General features: G+C 38.2%; 1 protein-coding gene across 15 annotated transcripts in view; it reads left to right on the top strand.

Moving 5' to 3' along the window:
* The window catches only part of CARMIL1 (capping protein regulator and myosin 1 linker 1), a 352,154-nt gene that overhangs the window by 170,236 nt on the left and 154,593 nt on the right, over positions 1 to 27,325 (top strand). For all 15 annotated transcript variants that reach the window (XR_016021728.1, XM_088799443.1, XM_074319291.2 and 12 more), the window contains 3 exons: positions 16,978 to 17,053; positions 23,561 to 23,649; positions 24,938 to 25,032. Coding sequence is in view for 14 of the 15 variants with exons in the window: in XM_088799443.1 (XP_088655569.1) it covers positions 16,978 to 17,053; positions 23,561 to 23,649; positions 24,938 to 25,032 (260 nt within the window). In the remaining variant the exon portion in view is untranslated. The remainder of the gene's footprint in view (positions 1 to 16,977; positions 17,054 to 23,560; positions 23,650 to 24,937; positions 25,033 to 27,325) is intronic.

Below are 27,325 nucleotides of genomic sequence, written 5' to 3'. Positions count from 1 at the left end.
ATGTGTCTTGGTGTGGGCCTCTTTGAGTACATCTTGTTTGTACTCTCTGCTTCCTGGGCTTGTATGTCTTTTTCCTTTGCCAGGTTAGGGAAGTTTTCCATCATTATTTCTTCAAATAGCTTTTCAATTCCTTGCTGTCTTTCTTCTCCTTCTGGTACCCCTATGATGCAAATATTGATGACACTTGTTGACGTTGTCCCAGAGGCCCCTTAAACTCTCTTCTTTTTGCTGTTCTGATTGGGTGTTTTCTGCTACCTTATCTTCCAAATCACTGATTTGAGCCTCCACTTCATCTAATCTGCTGTTGATTCCATTTATGTATTCTTCATTTCAGTTATTGTATATTTTTACTTTTGACTGATTCTTTTTTAAGTTTTCTATCTCTTTGTTGAAGGTCTCACTGAGATGATTGAGCATCCATATAACCACTGTTTTGAAGTCTTTACCTGATACATGGCTTATTTCCATCTTCATTCGTTCTTTATCTGGTGCTTTGTTCTGTTCTTTCATTTGGGACATATTTTTTTATCTCCCCATTTTGGCTGCTTCCCTGTGTTTGTTTCCATGTATTAGGTGGAGTTTCTATGTCTCCTGGCCTTAGTAGAGTGGCCTTATATAGTGGATGTCCTGTGAGGCCCAGTGGTGCAGTCTCCCTGGTCACCTGAGCTGCGTGCTCCAGGTGTGTCCCTTCTGTGTGTTGCGTGTGCCCTCTTGTAGTTGAGCCTTGGTTCCTGTTTGCATGCGGTGGGAGGAATTGACCCACAGGCTGATTGGTTGTGAGGACTGGCCGTGACTACAGTAGAGGAGCTGTTGTGCAGGGGCTGGCCCTATGGAGCAGGATTTGCTTTAGCAGAGCTCTGGTGCCTGATTAGTCTTCCCTTTTGGTGTGTTGTTTGTGAAGGTGGTTGTGTGGTACTCTGGTGTGGTCTGAAGCTGACCACTGGGTATGTTGGTTCTGAGCCTCTTGAGAGGGCCTCTGTTGCAGGTCAAGGTCAGCTGCTGCCTATACTCTGCCCGGGGCCACTTGTTATGAGTTACAAAGTGAACTGCAGTGACCATGAATACGGTTTACAAGTGATTCGAGTGATTTCATAATGGTTGTGAATTGATTGAAAATACAGAGAGATCGGGACGTCCTTCAACACCAAAAACCTGAGAATGTTGAAAGAGTAAGTGAAATGATTTGATTAAATCGGTCATTGCCTATTAGGGAAATTTCTGAGGATCTGAATATCTCTTATGGTTCCGTTCAAAGCATTTTAACAATAGATTTGAACATGAAGTGAGTGAGTGCGAAATTTGTTACATGCGTTTTGACTGTGGAGCAAAAGGAACAGCGTTGATTAATTTCGTTGGAGTTGCATGATTGTTCCTCTTCCCATTCCAGCTTTTGAGAACATGTCATCACAAGAGCTGAAACTTGAGTCTATGGTTATGAGCCTGAGACCAAAGTTCAGAGTTCTCATTGGAAATCAGGCAGTTCTCCTTGTGTGAAAAAAACATGTCAATCACAATCTAACAACACGGTGATGTTAATTGTGTTTTTTGATCATGATAGGATTGTGCAAGCTGAGCTTGTACCCAGGAACACTGTGGTGAACTCTGAGTATTATAAGGGCTTATTAGAGCATTTAAGAAACTATTTACATACAAAATGGCCTGAGAAATGGGTAAACGGTTTCATCTCCCATCATGACAATGCTCCGTGTCACACATTGCTTCTTGTATGGCAATTTCTGTCAAATGAAAACATTGTGGTGTGTCCTCATCCACTGAATCTGGCACTATGCAACTTCTGGCTCTTCCCCAAAGTCAAAATGACCATAAAAGGTAAACATTTTGAATCGATTCAGGACATTGAGGCAGCCATGAAAGTGCAACTGAAGACACTAAAGAGGACTTCCAGAACTGCTTCAGAAAATGGCAAGAACGATGGGATAAGTGTGTTTGAAGCAAGGGGGATTAATGACAATGTGTCCTTTACTGTAATTTTTAAAATTTGAACATTCACCGTATTTTTTATCACACCTCGTAGGTGTCCCTGAACCTGATCATTTCAGCCAGACTTCCTTCTCAAAGACTGTACTTATTTCACACAGTCAAAATCTGAAAGCTCTCCTGATTAGCCATCATTCTAAGCTGTATATTTCCACTCTACTCTTTCTCCCCATTTCATTTAGTCATCATAGTTAGAAACATCAGTTTCTCTATATATGTCCCTGGCACCTGATGAACAAAATTGCCTAATTGTATCTGACTTATGTTCAACTAAGGATATGTAGGAGCCAATTGCCACAGTGGGAAAATTCATGTATACATATAAGAATTATTGCTAGTATATGGTAACAAACTCCATCTCAATACCTGGCCCATTAACAATCCTTAAAATCATTAATGCTCCTGGAATGGAAATTCCATGAGGGCTGGGCTGTGTCTATCTTGTTCATTCTGTATGACATGATACTGTGCAGTCAAACCAGTGGCTCAGAATAAAGTATTTTCAAGGGAAAATCCGTTTTAGGGGAGCAGATCAGAATACTGAGAAGTTGAGGAGATTATTTCTAGAAAGCTGAACAGGTTACTTGAATACTTTCTACCCCCTGCTCAGGTTGGGATTTGTTGCTGTAATGGTATTTTTAACCCCATTATGCTCTGTGTTACCTACTCTAACCTATGGCAAAATCCTGTCTCTATTACTATATAATTCGGTGTGTTTCTTTCAGTTCATTCACCTAGGTCATTGTCCTTTGGCACCTAAGGGTTTGTAACTACCATTTTCCCAGAACCAGTTCAGGTCCAAAGCGAGAAGTTTGGGTCATATGTGTAGCCCTGATATTACTGTTGCAGGTCTGGTAACAAGGAGGACTGAACATGGCTTTGGCAGCTTTATCATCTAGAGCAGAGAGGTGGGAGAAACAATATTCTGATGTGTCTGACCCTATCACCACACAGGAGATGGGTTTAGAAGGCTACACAGGGATAGGGCAGTACCCTTGTCACTGTACTCACCGTAGAGATCCTATTAAAGTCCTCACCTCTCTGATTTGCCTGGAATCTGCTCTTCTTCAGAGATATGCCTAGTATCATGATACTGTAGCCCTATGTCACATGACCTACACAGCCTCATAAACTGAGAAGTGGAGAACTATGTACATAATCCTGAGTCACGCAGAATGCTGTTGCCTCTTTACTATAGATCAGCTTCCCTGCTTCTATAGGTTCTGTTACCTCACTAACACCTTTAGGGTCTACCCAGGCTCTTCAAAGTAGATTTATAAGCAACTTGAATGCTGTGATTAACTAATTCATAACCAACTCACTAAGTAAGTAAGTAACGAAGGCTCTATCAGAACTGAAGGCTCTCTTAGGACCAGAGACCCTGTTGTTGCTGAGTAAGCATTCAGGTCTGAGGATGATAGTGGCCATGCTAGATCCATCTGATTAGTCTCTGGAGAAGAATAATAATTAGAAAGTACTTTGAAAATGGCCACTCAGTTGTTATTTATAGCTTTCAAAATTTATTTAAGTATATTCTTAAAATTTGTTCTGGTTTAGTTATCAGTGGGCCAAAAAGAGGCATGGCTTGAAAAAGGCGTGTTTTTTGTACATTTCTTATAGGTCTGTGAGCTGACATGTGTAAAATGTAATTACACTGTACTTGGACTGACAGGGAAAGATGAGGGTAGAGGTAGTAGTGCCGAGGCTAAGAGAATGTATAGCTTTAAATATATCGATTTTTCTTGCTCCCTGAAGATTTTTAAAGTGAGTTAATCTCATTAATCCTCTGAAGACTCAATGACATGCAACACTGAGTTTAAACTGGGCTGATGAGATCCCAGCCAGCAGTTCATTCCCTTCAGATTCATGTTTTTATGTTGGCATATTTCTTACTCATCAAGGTGACATTCTTGAGCCGGATACTCTCAGGGAAAGGGTTGAATGTGGGTTATATGTTTATCCATGTTGTCCTAAGGGCACTGGTGTGTAATTCTTTCCTAATCTAAGCTCCATCTCTTTATTCCTGCTCTTATTTAAAAAGGAAAAAATGTTGTTTGGAGTGTGGAATCAGGTGTGAGTAGCATTAGCTTCTGTTTCCATTCAAAAATTTCTGTAAATAATTCTGTAAAACATTGGTCCCCAACCTTGGTTAGACACATGCTGTGGATCACAAGTTAATGATGTGTTGGGGGAATGCCATAAAAATAATATAATTTGTTTTGTGTTTATATTTTTCTCATCCATTTTATTTGTGTATATGTTTTATACTGAGTCTAATATAGTGTTACACTAATACATGCATATGATTTATGGGAAAACACAGATTTTGTGAAGGTGTGTGCTCAAAATAGTTTTCAGTTAGGAGGAAATGATCAAAAAATTCAGAGACCACTCTTTTAAACATCTGGCAGTGTCCTCCTTTGCGAAGTGTTTCATGTTGTCACACCCTTCACAGAGCTGGTGAGTGGTCTAACTAGTGACTTAATAACATAGAGGACATATCTCTATATAAATGAGGATATCAGGGAGGAATAGCTAATCCATGTCATTTGAAACTTTTTAAAGCTCTCCAAACCCCATTTTCAAACTCGATACAATGGAGTAAAGTATAAATTATTCTCAGAGAGGCTATGTCAGGGAGATACTCCTGTGGCCCCAAGTTTTACAAGCCTTTCCATATTGCATTGTGTGCGTGTAGGAAGCATGTGGAGTGGCTAACCTGTATTCTTGCATGAAAAACCTCCTTTGAGCCTTTGAGTGTTTGTAAGATTTATTAGGGGAAACCTTCACTCTTGTGGTGTGTAGATAGACTACACATAATCACGATGTTATTCACTGGACTGTTGCTCTCTACTTCTGTGCTTTTCTCCCTTGTAGATTATGGGACTTGCTAGACATCCTTTAAATCTGTGAATTAATTTTATTCTTTAACACTTTCCTGGACTATTTCACACTGTCTATTACAGCGGCTTTATAATTTCAGGGAGGATGCAGGCAAGGGAAAAGGGAGTAGGGAGGGAAATCTGGCCTGAAAATAAGAGCTGGAAAAGTAAATTCTTATGAAGTCATACAGATCAGATATGAGGTAAGAACTGTTAATTCATTAGATTATCTAGAATCTAGCATAGCAAAGAATTTGACAAGCGATTTAGACTTCTTTGTTTTTACATTTTACCTTTCTTTAAATAGTCCCCCAATATTAGCAATTTAATTTTGATGTCCAAAGCAACAAGAACACTATCATTATTTGAGAAATCACTTCAGAATACATCTCCTTTTTTTTCTTTTTAAATTTTTTATTGGGGAATGTTGGGGAACAGTGTGGTTTTCCAGGGCCCATCAGCTCCAAATCGTTGTCCTTCAATCCAGTTGTGGAGGGCGCAGCTCAGCTCCAAATCCAGTCACCATTTTCAATCTTAGTTGCAGGGGGCACAGCCCACCATCCCATGCGGCGATTGAACTGGCAACCTTGTTGTTGAGAGCTTGCGTTCTAACCAACTGAGCCAGCTGGCTGCCCTTCTGGAAGCTCAGCAGCAGCTCGTTGTCTTCAGTCTAGTTGTGGAGGGAGCAGCTCACTGGCCCTCATGGGAATCAAACCAGCAACTCTGTTGTTAAGAGCTCACGCTCTAACCAACTGAGCCATCCGGCCACCCCCAGAATACATCTTGATAGTATTGACTTTCAAATTAGAAACTGAGGGTTTGGTTGAATGTGATGAAAAGGGTTTGCAATCTCTGATCTGAAAACCGTGGACTTCCCTGTATCTTAGGGAAGACTTAGGTTGAAGACTCTTGACATGTGGAAAGCAAATTACTCTTCAGTGAGTAGTTAGACAGTAGTTATACAAGGAGCTCAAGAGGCACGGTGCCTGGGTGTGAAACCTGGCTCTGCATAGACTAACTTTGTGACTATGGGCAGCTCTCTGACCTCTCTGTGCCTTGGGGGTCTTCCTCTGTAAAATGATGTTAATGATAGTCCTTCCTCCTGGGTTATTGTGAAGACTGTATGGATCAATTTAAAACATTCCATTCTAGTACATAAAAGTGTTTAACTTAATGCTCACTATTTTTATATCCTAAAAGGCTTGCCTTCTTTTTAAAGAACAACTATATAAAGTGACCAGTTTTTTTAACGGAACAAAAAAGGACTAGAGTTATAACATGTCTATGTTACAGAATATTTTGGATTTCCAGAGAGTAGTTCATTGTCTTTTCTATGATGCTTTTATTAGTTTTATGATGGCATTTTCTTCTGGAAAGATACAAGTGAAAAACTTGGTTATTTTGAATTTTAAGGGAAGCTTCAGATTATTCACAGGCTGTCAACTGAGATGAGAAATAACTGTTGCAACTTTTATTATAAACCCCAACTAGTGGCTAGATTAATAACAACAACAATAACAAAAACAGCACTGTGTGTAATAGATTTACATCAGGAAAAAGGTTAGGCAATATTAACTGTCTTGTTTCTTTTCAGCACAATATAAAAAATGACTCTTCCATGTGGTTTTAAAACTTTATGCTTTAAACCTCTAAAGGTTTCATGGCTCTTCCTTCTCAGGGATTTTGGAGTCTTAAATATTTTTGCCGCCATTTTAAGGAAATGGTAGAACTGTCATATGGAAACATACAAGGGAATACCATGTTGCCATGTTGCCAAGACTTGCAAGAGGATTCCCTAAACTGCTGTGTCATTCCTCAAGGCTCTCTTTACTCTTCAGATCTATGTGATTTTACATAGTAATTAAGAGTCTCCTAGGAGGTCAAACGAAAACACCATGTGATGCACAATAAATGCCATGGATTGATGGTAAAAAGCTGTTAACCAATTCCCTTCATGAGAAAATCCATCAAGATGGCAAGCACTGGTGTTTGGAAACCTTTCTACATTATGTAATATAATCACAGCAGTGCTTTGTGAAAGCATGAGAAAGGGTTGATCCTGATTGATACAGACCCCACCAGGGAAATCCAGGGAATTCTTTGCAGTGAGATGATGTCAGCACAACATTTGGAAGGCCTGTATAAATGCCAAAGTGAGTATTTAACCAAGATTCGCTTGTGTGCTCACTTACTATTATGTCCTAAGAAAGCCATCCAGGAAAGTGAACTCTCAGATGGAATTCGTTATGTACGATCTTGTGTGTTCTCTATGAGGTAAGTGGGACCAGATTAGTTTTGATCATTACTGGCTCTGTGATACTGTTTCTGGTATCTACGCCTCAGTCTCCTTGGTCCCAGCCTCTGTGTTTGTCTGGCTGTCATGGTGGCTTGGATGTTTCTAGAGTAACAAATTCTAGGAATCCTGAATGTCACTTAGTTCAGACCTTGACTTTTCCATAAGTGTTTGCCAAAGTGCTTTCTGGACACTTGGTCTTCTCAGACTTAAAGCTCTCCATTCTCTGGTTGAGAGATAGGTGTTAAGTACCTGAGTAATTGAGGTTTTATATGTTGTTGTATGTAGCTATGTTTCTTTACTTTTATTTGTTTTTTATTCTAATGTATAAACGTTCTATAGCTTATTCATTCTACTATTGATCAGACATTTTGGTTAGTTTAATGACTATTATTAACAGTGCTGCTAAGGCCATTCTTTTTTTTTTTCCCCCCTTTTTTTTAATTAAATTTATTGGAGTGACAATTGTTAGTAAAATTACATAGATTTCAGGTGTACAATTCTGTATTACATCATCTATAAATCCCATTGTGTGTTCATCATCCAGAGTCAGTTCTCCTTCCATCACCATATATTCGATCCCCCTTACCCTCATCTCCCACTCCCACCCCCCGCCCCCCCTTACCCTCTGGCAACCATTAAACTATTGTCTGTGTCTATGAGTTTCTGTTTCTCATTTGTTTGTCTTGTTCTTTTGTTGTTTTTGGTTTATATACCACATATCAGTGAAATCACATGGTTCTCTGCTTTTTCTGTCTGACTTGTTTCGCTCAGCATTACTCTCTCAAGATCCATCCATGTTGTCACAAATGTTCCTATATCATCTTTTCTTACTGCCAAATAGTATTCCGTTGTGTATATATACCACAACTTCTTTATCCATTCATCTATCGAAGGACATTTTGGTTGTTTCCATGTCTTGGCCACCGTAAACAAAGCTGCAGTGAACATTGGAGCACACGTGTATTTATCTCTAAATGTTTTCAGATTTTTTGGGTAGATACCCAGGAGAGGGATTGCTGGGTCATATGGCAATTCTATTCGTAATTCTTTGAGGAACCTCCACACTGCCTTCCATAACGGCTGCACCAGTCTGCATTGCCACCAACAGTGTATGAGGGTTCCTTTTTCTCCACAGCCTCTCCAACATTTGTTACTATTTGTCTTGTTGATGATAGCCATTCTGACTGGGGTGAGGTGATAATCTCATTGTGGTTTTGATTTGCATTTCTCTGATGATTAGTGATGTTGAGCATTTTTTCATATGTCTATTTGCCATTTGTATGTCCTCTTTGGAGAAATGTCTCTTCAAGTCCTCTGCCGATTTTTCAATTGGGTTGTTTGTTTTTTTTGTTGTTGAGTTGCATGAGTTCCTTGTATATTCTGGATACTAGCCCCTTATCGGAGGCACTGTTTGCAAAAATCTTCTCCCATTCAGTTGGTGGCCTCTTTATTTTGTCGATGGTTTCTTTTGCTGTGCAGAAGCTTTTAAGTTTTATATAGTCCCATTCGTTTATTTTAGCTTTTACTTCCATTGCCTTTGGAGTCAAGTTCATAAAATGCTCTTTGAACCCATTGTCCATAAGTTTAGTACCTATGTTTTCTTCTATGCAGTTTATTATGTCAGGTCTTATGCTTAAGTCTTTGATCCATTTTGAATTAACTTTGGTACTTGGTGACAAATAACAGTCCAGTTTCATTCTTTTGCACGTGGCTATCCAGTTCTCCCAGCACCATTTATTGAAGAGGCTGTCTTTGCTCCATTGTATGTTTTCAGCTTCTTTGTCAAAAACTATCTGTCCATATTTATGTGGTTTTATTTCTGGGTTCTCAATTCTATTCCATTGGTCTATGTGTCTGTTTTTCTGCCAATACCATGCTGTTTTGATTATTGTAGCCCTGTAGTACAAGCCAAAGTCAGGAAGTGTGATACCTCCATTATTGTTCTTTTTTCTTAAGATTGCTTTGGCTATTCGGGCTCTTTTGTGGTTCCAAACAAATCTGATGATTTTTTGTTCTATTTCTTTAAAAAATACCCTTGGGATTTTGATGGGGATTGCATTAAATCTGTATATTGCTTTGGGTAATATGGCCATTTTAACTATGTTGATTCTTCCAATCCATGAGCACGGAATGTCTTTCCATTTCTTTGTGTCTTCTTCAATTTCTTTCAAAAATGTCTTACAGTTTCAGCATATAGGTCTTTCACATCCTTGGTTAAGTTTATCCCTAGGTATTTTATTATTTTTGCTGCAATTGCAAAAGGAATTATTTTTTGTATTTCTTTTTCTGAGATTTCATTGTTAGTATATAGGAAGGCAATGGACTTTTGTGCGTTGATTTTGTAGCCAGCAACTTTACTGTATTCATTGATTGTTTCTAATAGCTTTTTGGTGGAGTCTTTAGGGTTTTCTATATATTGCATCATGTCATCTGCAAAGAGTGATAATTTAACTTCTTCATTCCCAATTTGGATACCTTTTATTTCTTTCTCTTGCCTGATTGCTCTGGCAAGGACTTCCAACACTATGTTGAAAAGCAGAGGTGATAGGGGACATCCCTGTCGTGTTCCTGAACGTAGAGCAAAGGGCTTCAGTTTTTCCCCATTAATTATGAGATTAGCAGAGGGCTTGTCATATATGGCCTTTATTATGGTAAGGTATTTTCCTTCTATACCCATTTTATTAAGTGTTTTAATCATAAATGGATGTTGTATCTTGTCAAATGCTTTTTCTGCATCAATTGATATAATCATATGATTTTTGTCCTTTATTTTGTTTATGTGATGTATCACATTGATGGATTTGCATATGTTGAACCATCTTTGTGCCCTGGGGATGAATCCCACTTGGTCGTGATGAATAATCTTTTTAATGCATTGTTGTATTCGATTTGCTAGAATTTTATTTAGGATTTTTGCATCTGTGTTCATCAGAGATATTGGTCTGTAGTTTTCTTTTTTTGTGCTGTCCTTACCAGGTTTTGGTATCAGGGTAATGTTGGCCTCGTAGATATGCAGTTTGAGTACGTGCAACTTAACAAAGAATATATGCATTACCTTAGCAAATGTAAATTTTTAACTTTTACATAGAGGATACAAAATCACTGAAACTCCCAAAAGTAATTATCCTATCAGTTACCCTGATAGCCATCAGTCTTCTGTGTCCGGAACTGGCCTCAGTAGCTTGTAAGCACCCTCCAGGTGTAGGCAGAGACAATGCCTTAGGGGAGGAAACAGGTTAAGCATAAACCGAGCCATTCTGTAAGGCTCAGAGTTACCTGTAACCATGGCTCCCCACAGTATGATTTCAATCTTCTTAAATTTGTTGAGACTGATTTTATGTCCCAATATATGGTCTATCCTTGAGAATGTTCCATGTACACTAGAAAAGAATGTGTAGTCTGATGTTTTAGGATGAAGTGCTCTATAAATGTCAATTATGTCCATTTCATCTAATGTGTCATTTAGGGCTACTATTTCTTTATTTATTTTCTGTTTGGATGATCTATCCATAGCTGTCAATGATGTATTTAAGTCCCCTAGTATAATTGTGTTTTGGTCAATTTCTCCCTTTAGTTCTGTTAGTAGTTGCTTGGTGTATTTCGGTGCTCCCTGATTGGGGGCATAAATATTGATGACTGTTATGTCTTCTTGTTGTACAGTCCCCTTCACCATTATGAAATGTCCATCTTTGTCTCTTGTTATCTTTTTCACCTTGAAGTCTGTTTCATCTGATATCATTATGGCTACACCTGATTTTCTCTGGGTACCATTTGCTTGGAGTGTCAATTTCCACCCTTTCACTTTGAGTCTATGCTTGTCCTTGTAGCTGAGATGTGTCTCCTGGAGACAGCATATGGTTGGGTTTAGTTTTTTGATCCAATCTGCTACTCTGTGTCTTTTTATTGGTGAGTTCAGTCCATTTACATTTAGGGAGATTTTTGATATGTGAGGATTTCCTGTCATTCTATCTTTAGTTTTCTGGTAAGGCTGTGTCTCCATTGTTTCTTTGCCTTTTTGTTGTTGTCTATTATTTCTGTGTGGTGGTATTCTATGATGTTTCCCTCTGTTTCTTCTTTTATTTTAGTATATATTTCAGTTCTGGATTTTTTTTGAGTGGTTACCCTTAAGTTTATGTAAAAGAAAGTTTTATAATTAGAGTATTCCATTTTCTTCAGCACGCTTACTTTCTCCATTCCCATATTCCGGTTCAGGCCTTTACTCTCCCCCTTTTTGAGTTTTGGTTGCCACAAATTGTCCCTGTTGATGGTGGTCGAATAGCCTCCTTTAGTATTTCTTGTAGTGCAGGTCGTGTATTAGAAAATTCCCTCAGCTTCTGTATGTCTGGAAAGGTCTTTATTCCTCCTTCATATCTAAAGGATATCTTTGCTGGATATGTTATTCTTGGCTCATGATTTCTCTCTTTCAATAGTTTGAATATTTGGTTCCACTCCCTCCTGGCTTGTAGAGTTTGTGCTGAAAAATCTGATGATAATCTAATGGGCTTTCCTTTGTAAGTTACCATCTTCTTTTCCCTGGCTGCCTTGAGGATTCTTTCTTTGTCGTTGATTTTAGACAGCTTCAATACAATGTGCCTTGGAGAAGGCCTGTTGGGATTGAGGTAACTAGGTGTTCTATTTGCTTCTTGGATTCGAGGGTCCAGTTCTGTCCACAAATTTGGGAAGTTCTCATTGACAATTTGTTTGAATATACTCTCTGTTCCCTGTCTCTTTCTTCTCCTTCTGGTATGCCCATTATTCTTATATTGCTCTTTCTGATGGAGTCAGAAAGTTCTTGTAGAGTTCTTTCATTTCTTTTAAGTCTCAAGTCTCTTTCTTCTTCTATCTGTGTCATTTCCAGGTTTCTATCTTCGATGTCACTGATTCTTTCCTCCATCTGGTCAACTCTACTACCTAAGCTGGTTATTTCATTCTTAATTTCTTCTATTGAGTTCTTAATCTCCAGAAATTCTATTTGGTTCTTTTTTAAAATTTCTATCTCTTTCGTAAAATGCTCATGCTGTTCTTTGATTGAGTTTCTGAGTTCATTTAACTGCCTATCTTTTTTTTCTTGTATCTCATTGAGTGTTTTCAGAACTGCAATCTTGAATTCTCTGTCATTTAAGTCACATATTTCTGTATCTTTAAGTGCCTTCTCTGGAGATTTTTCACTTTCTTTCTGAGCTATCTTGTTGCCTTGGTTATTCATGGCGATTACTGGTTTACTATTTCTCTTCCTAGACATCTGTAGGAGTGACTTCTGCAACAGGTTGATAGAAAGCGGTCTTTCGTTTGCCAGTTCTTGTTGGTAGAATGTTTTATTATTTCTCCAACTGCAACTTATATTTCTTCTCCCACACGGTAGTGCTATGTTTTCTCTGCACTATTCCAACTTCTCACACAATGAGGGGATTCCCTGGGAGACGGGCTTCTCCTCTGTTAATAGTTCGTCTAGGTCACAGGGCACAGTGTCCCGGTGGGTATGCGGAGAGCTTTTGATGTTCCAAAGCTCTTCCAGCTCCTGATTCAGAGCCCGTATGTTTCAGCAGTTCTGTTTACTCCTGCAGGGATCCGCCTAGATAGGTGGGGTCAGGGGCGGGGTGAGTTGTGAGAGGTGGCCCAGAGCAATGGCGGCGGCGACCATACCACAGCCGGTCCTGCTTCCACAGCTCTCTCCCCTTTGCTGGAACTAGTTGGGCTGTGAATTTGTGTCTGCCGCCCACGGTTCTCAAAACAGCAAATTTTCTGTTGTTTTGGTCTGACACTGCTACTGTTTCGCTTCTAGCACCGGGCAGGTGGGGGTGGGTCGAGTCTGTGAGGGGAGGGAGGGAGCGGCTAGTCTCAGTGCCTAAGGCTCCGTTCTCTGCTCGGCAGTGAGGGCTTAAACCACCGTTTTCAGCCTTTATCCCTCAGTCTTTTCTCCGAGGTCTCTGCCGTGACCGTTGGGTTCAGCCGTGGTATATGCTGTCCCCTCAGCCCTGTGGAGCCCTGGCGGAGCCCTAGCTGTCCGAGCTCTTCCCTCTCCTGCAGCTGCGGTAGTTCCGGGAAGCAACGAGCTCGGAGCACTGAGCTAGGTCTGCGTCCTGCGCCCGCGCGGCTCCGTCTCTGCGCATTTCTCCCTTTCCTCCTCCCTCCACTCGCGCGAATCGCCCACTTGTAGGTGATTTCAGTCGGTAGTGGGCCTCTTCGTCTTGCCTGTCTGCTGTGCAGGGAGTCCTTTGTGGAGTTTTTGTTGTTCGATTCTTTGTAAATTCCAGGGGAGCTTTACAGAGGCTCACCTCACTCCGCCATTTTTCCGGAAGTACTCAGGCCTTTCTTATAGTTGTCTCCTTAGAGACATGTACTGAAATGCAAATAATTATAAAGTCAACCACTATGTTCACCACTTAGGTCAAGAAGTAGGCCGTTGCCTTTCCTTAGAAGACTTCAGTAAATCAATTTTCAATAACAGTTTCCCATTCTCCCCCTGCTCCACGAGCTATTGACCATTTTTTCTGCCTAGAATATGTGTCCCATCCTCCTCCCTCATCTCTGATACCATGTTTTCCCAAAAATAAGACCTAGCCGGACAATAAGCTCTAATGCATCTTTTGGAGCAAAAATTAATATAAGACCAGATCTTATTTTACTATAATATAAGACCTGGTCTTACATAATATAATATAATATAAGACTGGTATAATATAATATAATACCCGTTATAATATAATAAAATAGAATAAAATAAAATAATATAATATAATAAATATAACTTACAGGGTCTTATCTAACATAATATAATATAAAGCCAGGTCTTGTATTAATTTGCTCCAAAAGACAATCAGCATTAGAGCTGATTGTCCGGCTAGGTCTTATTTTTGGGGAAACAGGGTAGCTCAATAATTTCCTGTAAGAACTTTCCCTGACCTACCTTTTCTTGATTAGTGTTCTTCTGATGTGCACTATAGTATCTCATAGTCCCCTGCTCCACAGGGTTCATCTCACTCTATTATAGTTGCTTTCATTTCCTGAGTCTTCTGCCAGGCTTTGCCAGGCTGTCAGTGTCACCAGGGGATGGACCATCTCACTGTGTTCATTGTTGTGTCACACCCAGTGATTGATGCACAGTAGCTGGCACATGTTGAATGGATGTAGTTGCTGGGAATTTCCAGGTTCCCATGCCTTCATACAAGCTGTTTCTAATTACTTGAAATACGCTGTTCCCTTTTCCCTGCCTTGTTGGCCCTTTCCTGCCTTTCAAGCCCTGTGGACGCTTCCTTGTCTGCTTCAGGCTCAAGTACTTGCTGTCCTCCTGTGTCCTTAGGGCATTTGGAACATACTCCCTACTCGGCATGTCTCCCATTGTGCTGCAGATAGTTGCTCATGGGTCTTTGTCCACCACTGGAGTACAGTGAGGAAACAAGACCTGCTCTTACCTCTTAACCCTCAGAGCCTGATAACTCTGCCCGGTACTTAGTAGGTACTAAGTAAATGTTTATGGAATGCATTAAGCTGTTTTGTTTCCTTATAGTTGGTTTTTAACATTAAACATTCAAGTAATTCAGAGAAACATGTTAGGCAGACCATACCAATATGAACTAGCCTCCATCATTTTTTCATGGAAATTTTTTTCTAGAATGTTATTTACGTCATCCATAGAACATTTTGTAATTCTTTTCAATTATGGATCATTATCAAAAAATTAAAATATTGTATACGAATTGTGTTAGAAAAAAAATTCACATCATCTATAATGCTACCACCAGGCAAGGTATCCTTATAACATTTTGCTATATTTCTTTAAGAAAAACACAGTGTCAATATTTGGGACCATTTATGTCTGTCATTTCATATGCAGTTTTTACTAATTGCAGTCATTGACTGTATCACACAAATGTGCACCTAGACTGCTGTATATTTTTAAATTTTTTAATGTTTACATTTCTGGTGTCATTAAGTATTAGATTAGACTTTTAATGTACCAGGATATTTTTTTCCAAGGTTTTTGTATGTCCTGTGTACATATGGTGCTGCCCTACCCATTGCATTAGCGTAAAACTATTTGGTTAATGATATGCTCTTTAGTGCCTGAAAATTCATTCATTATAACAAAAGCCAGCTGTACTTCACATCAACTGACAGAACAGAATACACAATAAAGAACTTCTGAAGTGTAGTCACCGCTTGACATTAAATCCACATAAGGATCTGAGATAAGAGTGTTGCCCTAGTTCCTGAGTGGAGTGGTACAGGAGTAGACTCTCAGCACTGTGGGTCTCGGGGGCCTTTGTAAGGAGGTGGAATTTACCCTCAGAGAAGCTACAACCTGTCATGAGACAACAAGAGAGCTGCCGGGACTTGTTCTGAGCACTTCGTCAGTGGAGGGAGATGAAGAGAATGAAGACCATAAAACAACTGTGGAAAGAGTGGTGCTTACTTTTTAATCTAAAATTTTCATTTTAAATCTAAAACTTAATGTGAATAAAGTAGGAAAATGGCACATGGAATCACACGACTAAGACTACTTCCTTTGCATGGTTTTTTATATGGGCTTTCATTTTGCTGTTTTAAAGCACATCTGATGAAACTGCACACATGTGGTATGTCAGGGTCTGGGCTTTGACTGTATGTAGTCCTGTCCCTTTGGCCTAGTTTCACTATGTGTCCCTGAACATCTATTTCTTCATCTGTAAAATGTAAGCAATAATTAACCTTCTGTTTTGAGATTTAAGTGAGATGATCTAGCACGAGGCCTGTTACTGAGAAGCTATGAAATAATGCTGATTTTTCAGTTCTCTTTCCACTTTCTGACTTTCTTTTCTATTTCTGTAAAAATTTCGAGTATTTGCCCTGAGGATAAACTGATAAGGCTTCACCTATGCCACAGAACTGAAACAGAATTGGTCTTCAAAGAACTTACAACCTGGGATGACTAAGAATAGATGTTTAAGCAGAAAACGAATATAAGACAGAATAAAATAGATGCTAAATAGAGATGCAAGCAATGTGCTGGCTGGGTGACTTGGGGGACCTTATAGAGGAGAGGATGTATGGTATAAACAGCGAAGGACACATGGATTTTCATAGCTGAACATAGTAATAGATAATTCTGATACTGAAATTGCATGGTATGTTTGATGAGTTAGTGAACCATCTGCTTTTTGGTGTGAGTGTGAGTTAGGGACATGTAGTAGGTAAGTCTGGAACAATAGAGCGGTGGTAGTTCTCTGATGCAAATAGCTTCACTCCATGGCTGAAAAGCTTGTTTGAAGCCTAATACACCTGGGCCGTCTCATGTATATATTCAGTATTGAAAACTGCAAGAAAGTACAAAATGATTGTAAGACACTTCCTAAGCATCGGGGATCCATCCGATATCATTTATTATCAGGCTAGACATGGTCCTTGCAGTATAAATTCTTCTGACTAGAGAACATGTGACATACTTGATATAGTTAAAGAATTTATGTCAGAGCACTCTAAAGAAGTAAGACTTGTTAGTATGGAATCATACATATGATTTCTTTTAGAGCAAGGAGGCTCTCGAAGCAAACACTGCTACCAAACATCTTTTCCTTTGCAAATAGGAATCAGAGTCGCTATAGGTAATTTAACTTCAACTTTTATGAATTCTGCTTACATCATACCAAAGATCTGTTCTAGGGAATTTAATTGTCTACGGTCAAAATAGATTTAGTTGGATGTTGTGTTTGTATAGAAATAATATAAATTAACAAATAAACTTGGATGTCATGGATTAAAAATAAAGTGCCAATATCGGTATTGTTAGAGCACGTTCATGTATTTTGTTATTTCTGTTTCTAGGGACCTAATACCTATCATTGCTGCTTTGGAATACAATCAATGGTTCACAAAGTTGTCCTCTAAGGATCTGAAATTGGTAAGTTAGTGAAGATGTTGCCCATGTTGCTTAGGTATGCTGAATTTCAAAAACCTGATAATTATATATTTTTTAAAAATTTGTTTTTCTACTATACTGACGAACTGCATACATGTTATATTTTTTAAAAATTTGTTTTTCTACTATACTGACGAACTGCATACATGTTATTTCTTGGGGAGGTATTTTTCCTCTACGTGATCTTCATAAGATTTTATAAAGTTTGTAATATGAGATGTTTCAGAGAAGTGCTTCCTCATGTTTTCAGCTGCTTCAGGCAATTTTAGATATTGAACAGAGAGAGACACATTTATTGTAGCCTTCAGTACACACTCCTTCTATTGGCAAAAACTATTCAACTTACATTTGCACGGCTGCAAATAGCAAATTTTATGTTCCTGTCTTGCATTCCATCTCCACAGAATTTCCTTTCCTAGATTCCACCAAAAAACTATTAGAACTGATAAATGAATTCCGTAAAGTAGCAGGATACAAAATTAATATTCAGAAATCTGTTACATTATTAACAAACTATCAGAAAAAGAAATTCAGAAAACAATCCCATTTACAATTGCATCAAAAAAGAATATAAAATACTTAGGAATAAACCTAACCAAGGAAGTAAAAGATATCTTCTCAGAAAATTATAAGGCATTGAAGAGAGAAATTAAAGATGATAGGAATAAATGGAAACATACGAGTATACCATCCTCATGGATAGGAGGAATTAATATAGTTAAAATGTCCATACTTCCCAAAGCAATCTGTAGATGTACTGCACTCTCTATCAAATTACCAATGACATTTTTTACAGAAGTAGAACAAATAATCCTAAAATTTATATGGTACTATAAAAGTCCCCAAATAACCACAGCAATCCTAAGGAATAAGAATAAAGCGGGAGGTATCACACTACCTGACATCAAATCATACTACAAGGCTACAGTAATCAAAACAGCATGGTATTGCCATAAAAACAGACACATAGATCAGTGGAACAGAATATGAATTCAGAAATAAATCCATGCCTATATGGTCACTTACTCTATGATAAAGGAAGCAACAATTTACATTGGGGTAAAGATAGTCTATTTAATAAATGCCGCTTAGAAAATTGGACAGATACATGCAAAAAAAAAATGAAAATGGATCACCTTCTTACTCCATATGCAAGAATAAGCTCAAAGTGGATTAAAAACTTAAATGTAAGACCCAAAACCATAAAACTAAAAGAAAATGTAGGAAGTAAACTCTCAGACATTACCCTTAGTAATATTTTTACTAATGTATCCCGTTGGGCAAAAGAAACAAAATAAAAAATAAAAAATGGGACTACATCAAACTAAAAAGTTTTTTTCACAGCAAGGAAATCATCAGCAAAACAAAAAGACATCCTACTGAATGCAAGAATATATTTGCCAATGATACATCTGATAAGGGGTTAATATCCAAAATTTATGAAAAGCTCATACAACTCAGCACCAAAAAATCCAAACAACCCAATTAAAAAACGAGCAGAGGACATGAAGAGACATTTCTCCAAAGAGGACATACAGATGGCTAATAGACATGTGAAAAGATGCTTAACGTCACTAATCATCAGAGAAATGCAAATAAAAACCACAATGAGGTACTATCTCACTCCTGTCAGAATGGCTATCATCAGTAAATCAACAAATAACAAGTTCTGGTGATGATGTGGAGAAAAGAGAACCCTTGTGCACTGTTGGTGGGATTGCAAATTGGTGCAGCCACTGTGGAAAACAGTATGGAGGTTCCTCAAAAAATTAAAAATAGAGCTACCTATGATCCATCAATTCTATTCCTGGGTATTTATCCAAAGAAACTCACAACACTAACTTGAAAAAAATATAGCCACCCCTATTTTATTGCAGCACTATTCATAATAGCCAAGATATGGAAACAACCAAAATGTCCATCAAAAGATGATTGGATAAAGAAATTGTGATACATTTATACAATAGAGTATTAATCTGCCATAAAAAAGAATGAAATCTTACATTTGCAACAACATGGAGGATTTGGAGAATATTATGCTAAGTGAAATAAGTCAGACTGAGAAAGACAAACACCATGTACTCTCACATATATGTGAATTTAAAGAACAAAATAAACGAGCAGACAAAACAGAAATAGACTCAGAGATACAGAGAAAAACTGGTGGTTGCTAGATGGGCATGGGGTTAGGGGATGGGGAGAAGGTGAAGGGATTAGAAAGTACAAATTGGTAGTCACAAAATAGTCATGGGGATGTGAAATACAGTATGGGGAATATAATAATGTCGTAAAGACTGTGTAGAGTATTAGGTGGGTACTGGACTCATCAGGGGACCACTTCATAGATTATATAAATGCCTAACCACTGCACTGTACACCTGAAGCAGAATAATATTGAATGTCAACTATAGTTATATATGTATATGTTTGTGTGTGTGTGTGTGTATATATATAGTCACGGGATGTAAAGGATAGCATAGGGAATATAGTCAGTATGGTAATAGCTATGTACAATGTCAGAGGGGTAGTAGAGTCGGAGGGCTTATCACTTTGTGAGGGGTGTAAATGTCTAATCATTATGTTGTATTTGTACACCCAAAACTAATAAAAAAATTACTTGAAAAAAGAAACTTTAGTCCAAATAAATAGTCTTTCCCATTCCTCCCTTCTCCTAGCCCCAGAACTGCAAGATAATAAACGTATGTCTTCTTAAGCCAAAAAAAAAAAAAAAAAAAAAGCCAAAAACTTTTCCTTCCAAAGAATTTAGGAAAACCTTACTTACCAGGTAGAGTTGGTCCGGTTGAGTTACGGAGTTAACATTAATTTTCTCAATGAGGTTTGGGCAGATTTATTTGTAAGCAAAGTGAAATATGTTAGTTTTTATAAGATGTGGGGGAGCCAAATTTTTGGTCTGTTTTACCAGTGGGAATAAGATGCTCTGTTGGTTTTTTTTTTTTTTTTTTTTTGGCAAGTTCAAAGCAGCCATATGGACAGATGCTAATCCGAGATTTAGCTTTCTGCTGCTTCATTTTAGAACAGGAAATAATCTAGACATTGTTTTATTGGAGATTCTTATATTCAAGCCTCCAACTTTCAGAGGTCATAGAAATTGGTGGTTTAAGATTTTGATAGCGAAGAGATAGGGTTTGGATTGAGATGTAGATCTTTAGAAAGTAGAAGGTTGAGATTTGCTAGAGTACAGGCTGCTGGTTCTCTGAACTGGCCTGTGGGTGAGTGGCTTAAGGCACGGGCTGAATTCACGAGGGGCCTATTAAGAGTCATTGTGGTGTAGGAAAGAAGGTGGACTTGGAAAAAGAAACCTAGGTTTCAGATTCTTATTCTTATTATAAGACCTGGTGACCTTAGATAGGTAACTTGACCTTCAGAACTTCAGCTTCCTGTGTATCTATTATTGAGAGCTAGTTGGAGCTCATCTTATTCATCTCTATCCAGTGCTTATTATGTAGCTCATAATAGCTACTGAATAAAAATTGGTTTAATAAATAGATGTCAAGTTACTTTGTTGAATGAATGAATGGACATAGCAATATAAATAATTTGCAGGTTACTGAAATGAGTAAATAATACATACAGGAATTCTAATACAGTACCTGACGTACTGTAGGCATTTCCTACCTGTTAAATTGTTATTACCATCACCATAATCAGACTAGCAAAGAGACTGAGAAATAAACAAATGTGGGAACATGAATTATGGAAACTACATCAGTTAAACGGGGGAGTACCTGAGGTCAGTGATGATGGAGATGGGGATGGAGGAGGAGCCAGGTGAACTCTCAAGGAACAGACAGAAAGCCACGATGGCAGATCTGGGAACAGAAGCCTCTTACTTGCTGCTGGGCCAGGGACTATGTTCAGGACTGCGCCAGCAGAGGTTATAGATGGGAGAGGGGAGCCATTTGACAAATGAGAAGTAGATTAGCCCAGAGATTATGGGATCAGAGAGAACAATGCTTCTCTATCAGTTTTCCTGTCTCATTCAACATTCACCTAAATTCATCATTTTCAAAATGGGGCACATGAGAGCTCTGAAGAGGTGATGGATATCCCACTTTTGGAAATTGTCTCAACTCACTAGTGCAAAAATGTGTCCAGGTCATGCTTCCGTTCTATTATCCTTCCTCCCAGGCATCATCTCCTTTCTGCTGCCTTAGATGTTTAGGAAAGAAAAAAGGCACCTAATGATTTCAGTCCTGGTAAAACAAAGCCTATAACTGCTCATATACTTTCCTGGGTATCCTGGGATAGAAGGAAGGAGAGCGACAGGATTTCAGGACTTACTGCTTTTCATTAGCTGAGATTTAACCACAAAAATACATATGTGTATATTTTTAATATTTGGTATTTTAAAATGAAAAATTGTCTTTGGGATAACACAGCAATCTTTAAAAAGAATAGCAATTCTTCGTTTATCATCATTTTATTTTTCACTAAATGCAAGCTCTTGGAGAGTCATTGTATTATTTTGTTAAAATTTTTTTTCCTAAATCAGTGAACATAGGGCTGAACATGCAGTAGACATTTGGGGACACTACTCTAATGGTCACATTTTACTTGGTATCTAGGTTTTGTGTGTGATCTCTTTAAAATTTTCATCACTATGTATTTTTCAGTATAGAAAACAATGTCTTTCATGTAGTTGGCACTTAACAAAAAGTAGCAGCATTAATGTAATCCTGAATGACTTGTTATACTTCTCCCCTACCAGCATCTTAAAGAAAAGTTGGATACTTTTCCTACACTTCATTTTATAAATGTTATTGCCATGATTATATCCAAGGGGTAAATGAAAGTCCTCCTTTGGCAAATTATTTTTCTGAGTGCTCTGTGAGGAAGGCCTACAAAGGTCATGATACCTTGATTGCTTCTGGAAATTAGGATAACCCTTGAAGAAATATTCATTGTCTGAGACCACTTTTTATCATGACAACACAGAGTAAGATCAGTTCTCCTTCGTTGTATATTGTCAGACAAAGAATTATTCTGATAAGGGGTCACCATTGTGAAAATCACCACTAGAAGCATAATGTAAATTGTAGGCATCAGGTCGATTGGAATTAATTTCCTCTTCCCTCATCAATCCATGGGACACGTTAGAAATGCAAGAACAGTGTGCAAGCCACATGATAAATCAAGTAGAATCAAACAGCACATTAGAGTTATAAGAGCCTTAGATGCTGTGGACTTTGTTTGCTTCTAAGTCAGGTTTTGCAAAGGATACTCGACTACAGAACTTCTGCTGCATTTCAGACTGTTCCAAAAATGGTTAATCCAGTTGGGTATTCGTCATCTGATAATAAAGGAACTGTAATATTTTTACGTGGTATTTAAGAAAATAAACTGCTTTGACTATTGTATGCCATGGCACACATAAGATGATTTCCACCCCCCCCTTTTTAAAAAATATCATAAAGGATTAAAATGACTCTAGGTTGTAATGAGATTTTAAAATCACATTCAAATGTATCAATAATTTTAAGGTCAGGAGTCACCTTAAATTAGTTTTGGAATAAGGCAAAATATAAATAAATATATAAATAAATATTAAAAATTAATAAGTAAAAATTTAAAAGAAAAATAATGTACAGTTCCATCACCAGGCACAACACTTTGTTTTTCAGTCCCCTCAAAATTTTTGCTAACATACATTAGCCATTTCAATTGTTGTAATCTTTATTGAATATTTCATTTTAATTATGCATTTTCATTTAACACTATATCTTAAGCATTTAAAGTATTTCAACAGATACAATTTTACAACTACATAATTTTTCAAAACATAATATTTATTAACATGAGGCAATTATTTGATGAGTTCTTTTTTACTAGGTTGTTTCCCATTTTACCCTCTGTTAGAGAATACTAAGGGGAACATCAATGACAGTTGTTAACATTCACCAAGTGCTTATTCAGCATCCCTTTAAAGTACATAACATCTTTGAGCCTTATTTTTTTAATCTTTAAAAAAGGAATAATACTACTTAATTAACACTTTTGTAATGAAATACACATAAAGGGCTTAGCTCAGTGCCTGGCACATGACAAGAGCTCAGTAAATAAATCAGCATCATCATCCTCACTGCCATTTACTCTCCATTTTGCATGTCACTTTCTTTGAGAATTCCTTTTGGTTTTCCTAAGACTGGGTGAGATGTTACTCTGTGTGCCCACAGCATCACCCAAGTGGTTTTTTTATTATTCTATCATAATGTATATTTTCTAGTCTGATTCCCCTGCTGGATGGTACACTCTTGAAGACAGAGACTTTGTCCTTTATGTCATTGCGTCCTTAGGACCTTCATCATGATGGCGTGTTGTAGTAGATGCTCAGTTAAAGTTTGTTGAATTGAATAAATGCATAAGTGAATGCTTTATTTAATTGCAACTTTGCATCTGCATAGGTTTGTAACAATGAAGTGAGCTTGTTTGTAGACTTATGGCATGGTTAAAGAATGTTTTCTGTTATAGTCCACTGATGTCTGTGAACAGATCTTGAGGGTGGTGAGTAGGTCCAATCGATTGGAAGAATTGGTGTTGGAAAGCGCTGGACTTAGAATGTGAGTATTTTCCTGAATATATGAATATGTTCTTTAAAACTTTTTGCCATTTCCTCTAAAATTAATATATAGTTTTTTAAAAAGTTGAGCTACTCACATATATAGAGAGAGTATCAGGTTTTCCCTATTTAAAAAAATTGCTATAATCGCCATTATTATCACAAAGGTCACAGATTTTATAACATCATTTACTGTTTGTCACTTGATGTTTCTGACGGTGTGTGGTGCATGGTATAGTGGTTGAAAGCATGGACCCTTGAGCCAAATGCCTCATGGCCTTGGGCAAATTATTTTAGCCCTCTGCCTCTCAGTCTCTTTATCTTTAAAGTGCAGATAATATTAGTCCCTACCTTACAGAATTATAATTCTGAGGAAATGAATTAGTATCTGTAAAGTGTTCAGAGAAGTATCTTTCATATTCTAGATGCTACATGTTAGCTTTTATGAGTGTCATTGGTGGCAGTCATAGTAATAACTATTGCATATGATTTTACTGCTTTGCTTTGATCTGTTTTAGCCATTTCCCACCCTTTCCAAATTCACACTAACATTGTCTTCATTTAGTGGTTCCGTAGTCTATACCCAAGATTTATGTGGGGATAGAGTTTGAATCTGCTAGAACAAAGACTTTACTGCTACTAAGTGAGGAGGGTTGGCAGTTTTAGAATCATAGCACTTAGTGCATTATTTTAAGTTAGACATACCTAAAATAGTGATTTTGATTTTTGTTAAAATATGGTGCTAGCAATTGTAGCCTTTAAACTCAATAATTAGAGCAATCAGGTTTGCATTTGTGAGTAATGCATGAAATGGGGACTAAGATATAGTATGAATAGCCTATTGCATTTTTAATGAAAAGCAGGCTCAATTCAGGATTTTTTTTTTTTAAGTTATGGAGGGGCCAACCAGTACTATTAATAGCATCCTGAAACTATATCTTTAATGGGGTAATAATATATTTTTTCCTTCTGAATGAGGTTTTGGCTAATCAAAATGAACCACATTCTGGCTGTGACTATGGATTCTCAAATGGTAATACATACTTGTGTAAAATAGAGTGGCTGCTAACGAATACATGATATATAGTTTAATATTGTAAAGAAAACCTCTCTCTCTCTCTCTCTCTCTCTCTCTCTCTCTCTCTCTCTCTCTTTCTCTCCCTCTCGCTCTCTCTCTCTCACTCGCCCTTTTTTTTCAGATTTCACTCTAGCTGTTCTAGCTTTAGGTGTTTTATTTGAGCAGTTTTGCATGGAGTGTTATTTAATCTTACTGTTTTGTTTATTTCCAGAGACTTTGCACAGAAACTGGCCAGTGCTCTATCACATAATCCCAGCTCAGGACTCCACACGATTAACCTTGCTGGTAACGCACTGGAGGACCGAGGTACTGTAGTGGTCACGTGACCGTTGATGCCAAAATTGTAAGCAGAATTGGAATGGAATTTAATTTAGCCATGCCTGAAGAATAGAATCAGCTTAGCTGTAATTATGTGATAAGTGCTGGTTTTGCTTTTGTTGGCTTCTAGTTCTTTCCAACCTTTGATGAAAATATTCATGCTAAAATTCTATCATCTGATTAACTGTTTTTGAAGTGATACAAACAGAAAGAAAGGAGGATAATACTTTTAAACTCTTGTATTAGTTCTTTATTATTGTGTAACAAATTACCACAAACTTGACAGCTTAAAATGACTCAAATTTATTATCTCAGTTTCCTTGGGTCAGCAGTCTGGGTCCAAGTTGGCTGGGTTCTCTACTCAGGCTCACAAGGCTGAAATCAAGTTGTCATCGGGCTATGATCTTATCTGTGACAAGGTCCTCCTCAAAATCACTGGCTGTTGGCAGAATTAATTTTCTTGGGGCTATAGAACTGAGGTTACAATTTTCTTGCCAGCTGCCCGTTGGGGCCCACTCCCAGGCCCAGAGGCTAAGCTCAGGTTCTTGCCGTGTGGCTCCTTCTCTCGCAACGTGCCAGTTTACATCATGGTCAAAGCCAGCAGGAGCACATCCCTGTGATGCTTTACTTTCTTTTCAACAGAGCACCTGATTGGGTCAGGCCCACCCAGGACAACCTCCCCTTTGATTAACTCATAGTCAACTGATCAGTAACCTAATGACATTAGTGATATCCCATCACACTCATTGGTCTACCCCACACACTCGAAATTGTATGGTGTGTGTATACTAGGAGGCAGGAGTCTTGGAGACCATCGTACAATTCTGCCTACCACAGAGGCCTTTCGATATTTCATAAGATTTGAATGTGACATTAGGGAGAAGTTGAAGGACTAGAGTTCAGGATGAGGCAGAAGAAAGTTTCATTAAAAGTGTTTGCATGGGTAGAGGGAAGAATCAGTAGGTTTAGAATGTGAAACTCAAGAATTTGAATTCTCAGCAGGAGCACATTGGTGGACGGGATTTAAGAAGAATAGCTTCATCTCTAGAGGGAATATTTTGTTTTCATTATCTGTTGCACATGTTCTCCAGCATTGTTGAATAAGGGGCTTTCACCTTGTAATGTTATGTATTTAATGGAGCTTAATTATTAACCTGAGCCGAAGATACTGCTTGAGACACTCCGTTCTGCTTTCTGTTTCTGATATAGACATTGTTCTTCATTGATAAAGATACCCATATGTGGTGTTCAAGCAGAAATTTCAAGAGTATCTTTCCAGCACCTGAAGTGTAGTGATCTAAAGGAAAATTGAGACTGAATTAGAAAACTAGACCCCATGGAACGCACCCTCCTAGAATAAGCGATAGCTGATAATCATGAATGCATATCCCTGGAATAAGAGCTTCTTTGGATATAATAATTTCTGTAGGAAAAACAGGTATTCTATTAGTCAGATGCTACAAAGAGGAGAAAATGACAAAGAGGAAATCACCTTTCATAGATAAGAGGGCTGTTTAGGTTTTGTTTTTGAGATGGGAAGGATTCAAACCTATTCGTCTACTGACAGGACAAAATCAGTAGAGGTAAGTAGTTGTTGGAGGCAGGACCTACGGATGTGGGGTCCAGAGTGCAGCAGAGCAGGAAGGACACGCCTTAGTCATCAGGGAAAGGCAAACTGCACCCACAGTGAGGTACTGTTTCACAGCCTACAGTAGCACGGCTGTACTCAAAGTAAGTGCTGGGAAGTATATGGGAAGTGGGAATTCATGCATCATTGGTGGGAGTGCAAAATGGTGTAGCCACCTTGGAAATTGGTTAGACACTTTCTTAAAAAGCTAAACACTCACCCAGGAGAAATGAAACGTGTCTACATAAAGACGTGAATGAGTGCTTACAGCAGTATTATTCATAATAGCGTAAGAGTGGAAACAACTCAAATGTCCATCACTGGTGAGTGTATAAACAAAATGAGGTCTGTCTGTGCAATGAAACACAACTCAACAATGCAAGAGAATGAAGGGCTGGTAAATGCTACAGCCCGCTAAACTTCGGAAACATCATGTTAAAGGAAAGAAGCCAGACCTGAAAGACCACATATTGTTTGAGTTCAGGAGACTGTGAGGGGAAGAGTGAGTCTGAGGCCCCTTGTGTCCTTTCCTGTTGTGTACCTCATGTGCTCTGAGGTGCAGCCGTACTGGATAACTTGTCACCTCAGGTGCAGTTTCATCTATCAGACCCTTGCCTTTGGTTTAACCTTCTGTGATAGCACTTCCTTCATTCC

Source organism: Rhinolophus sinicus, chromosome 7 (assembly GCF_057876585.1).
Source record: "Rhinolophus sinicus isolate RSI-liver-muscle chromosome 7, RSI-T2T, whole genome shotgun sequence".
Lineage (NCBI taxonomy): Eukaryota > Metazoa > Chordata > Mammalia > Chiroptera > Rhinolophidae > Rhinolophus > Rhinolophus sinicus.
The sequence above is the reverse complement of the archived record's forward strand: the minus strand, read 5'-3'. Positions and strand labels throughout refer to the sequence as shown.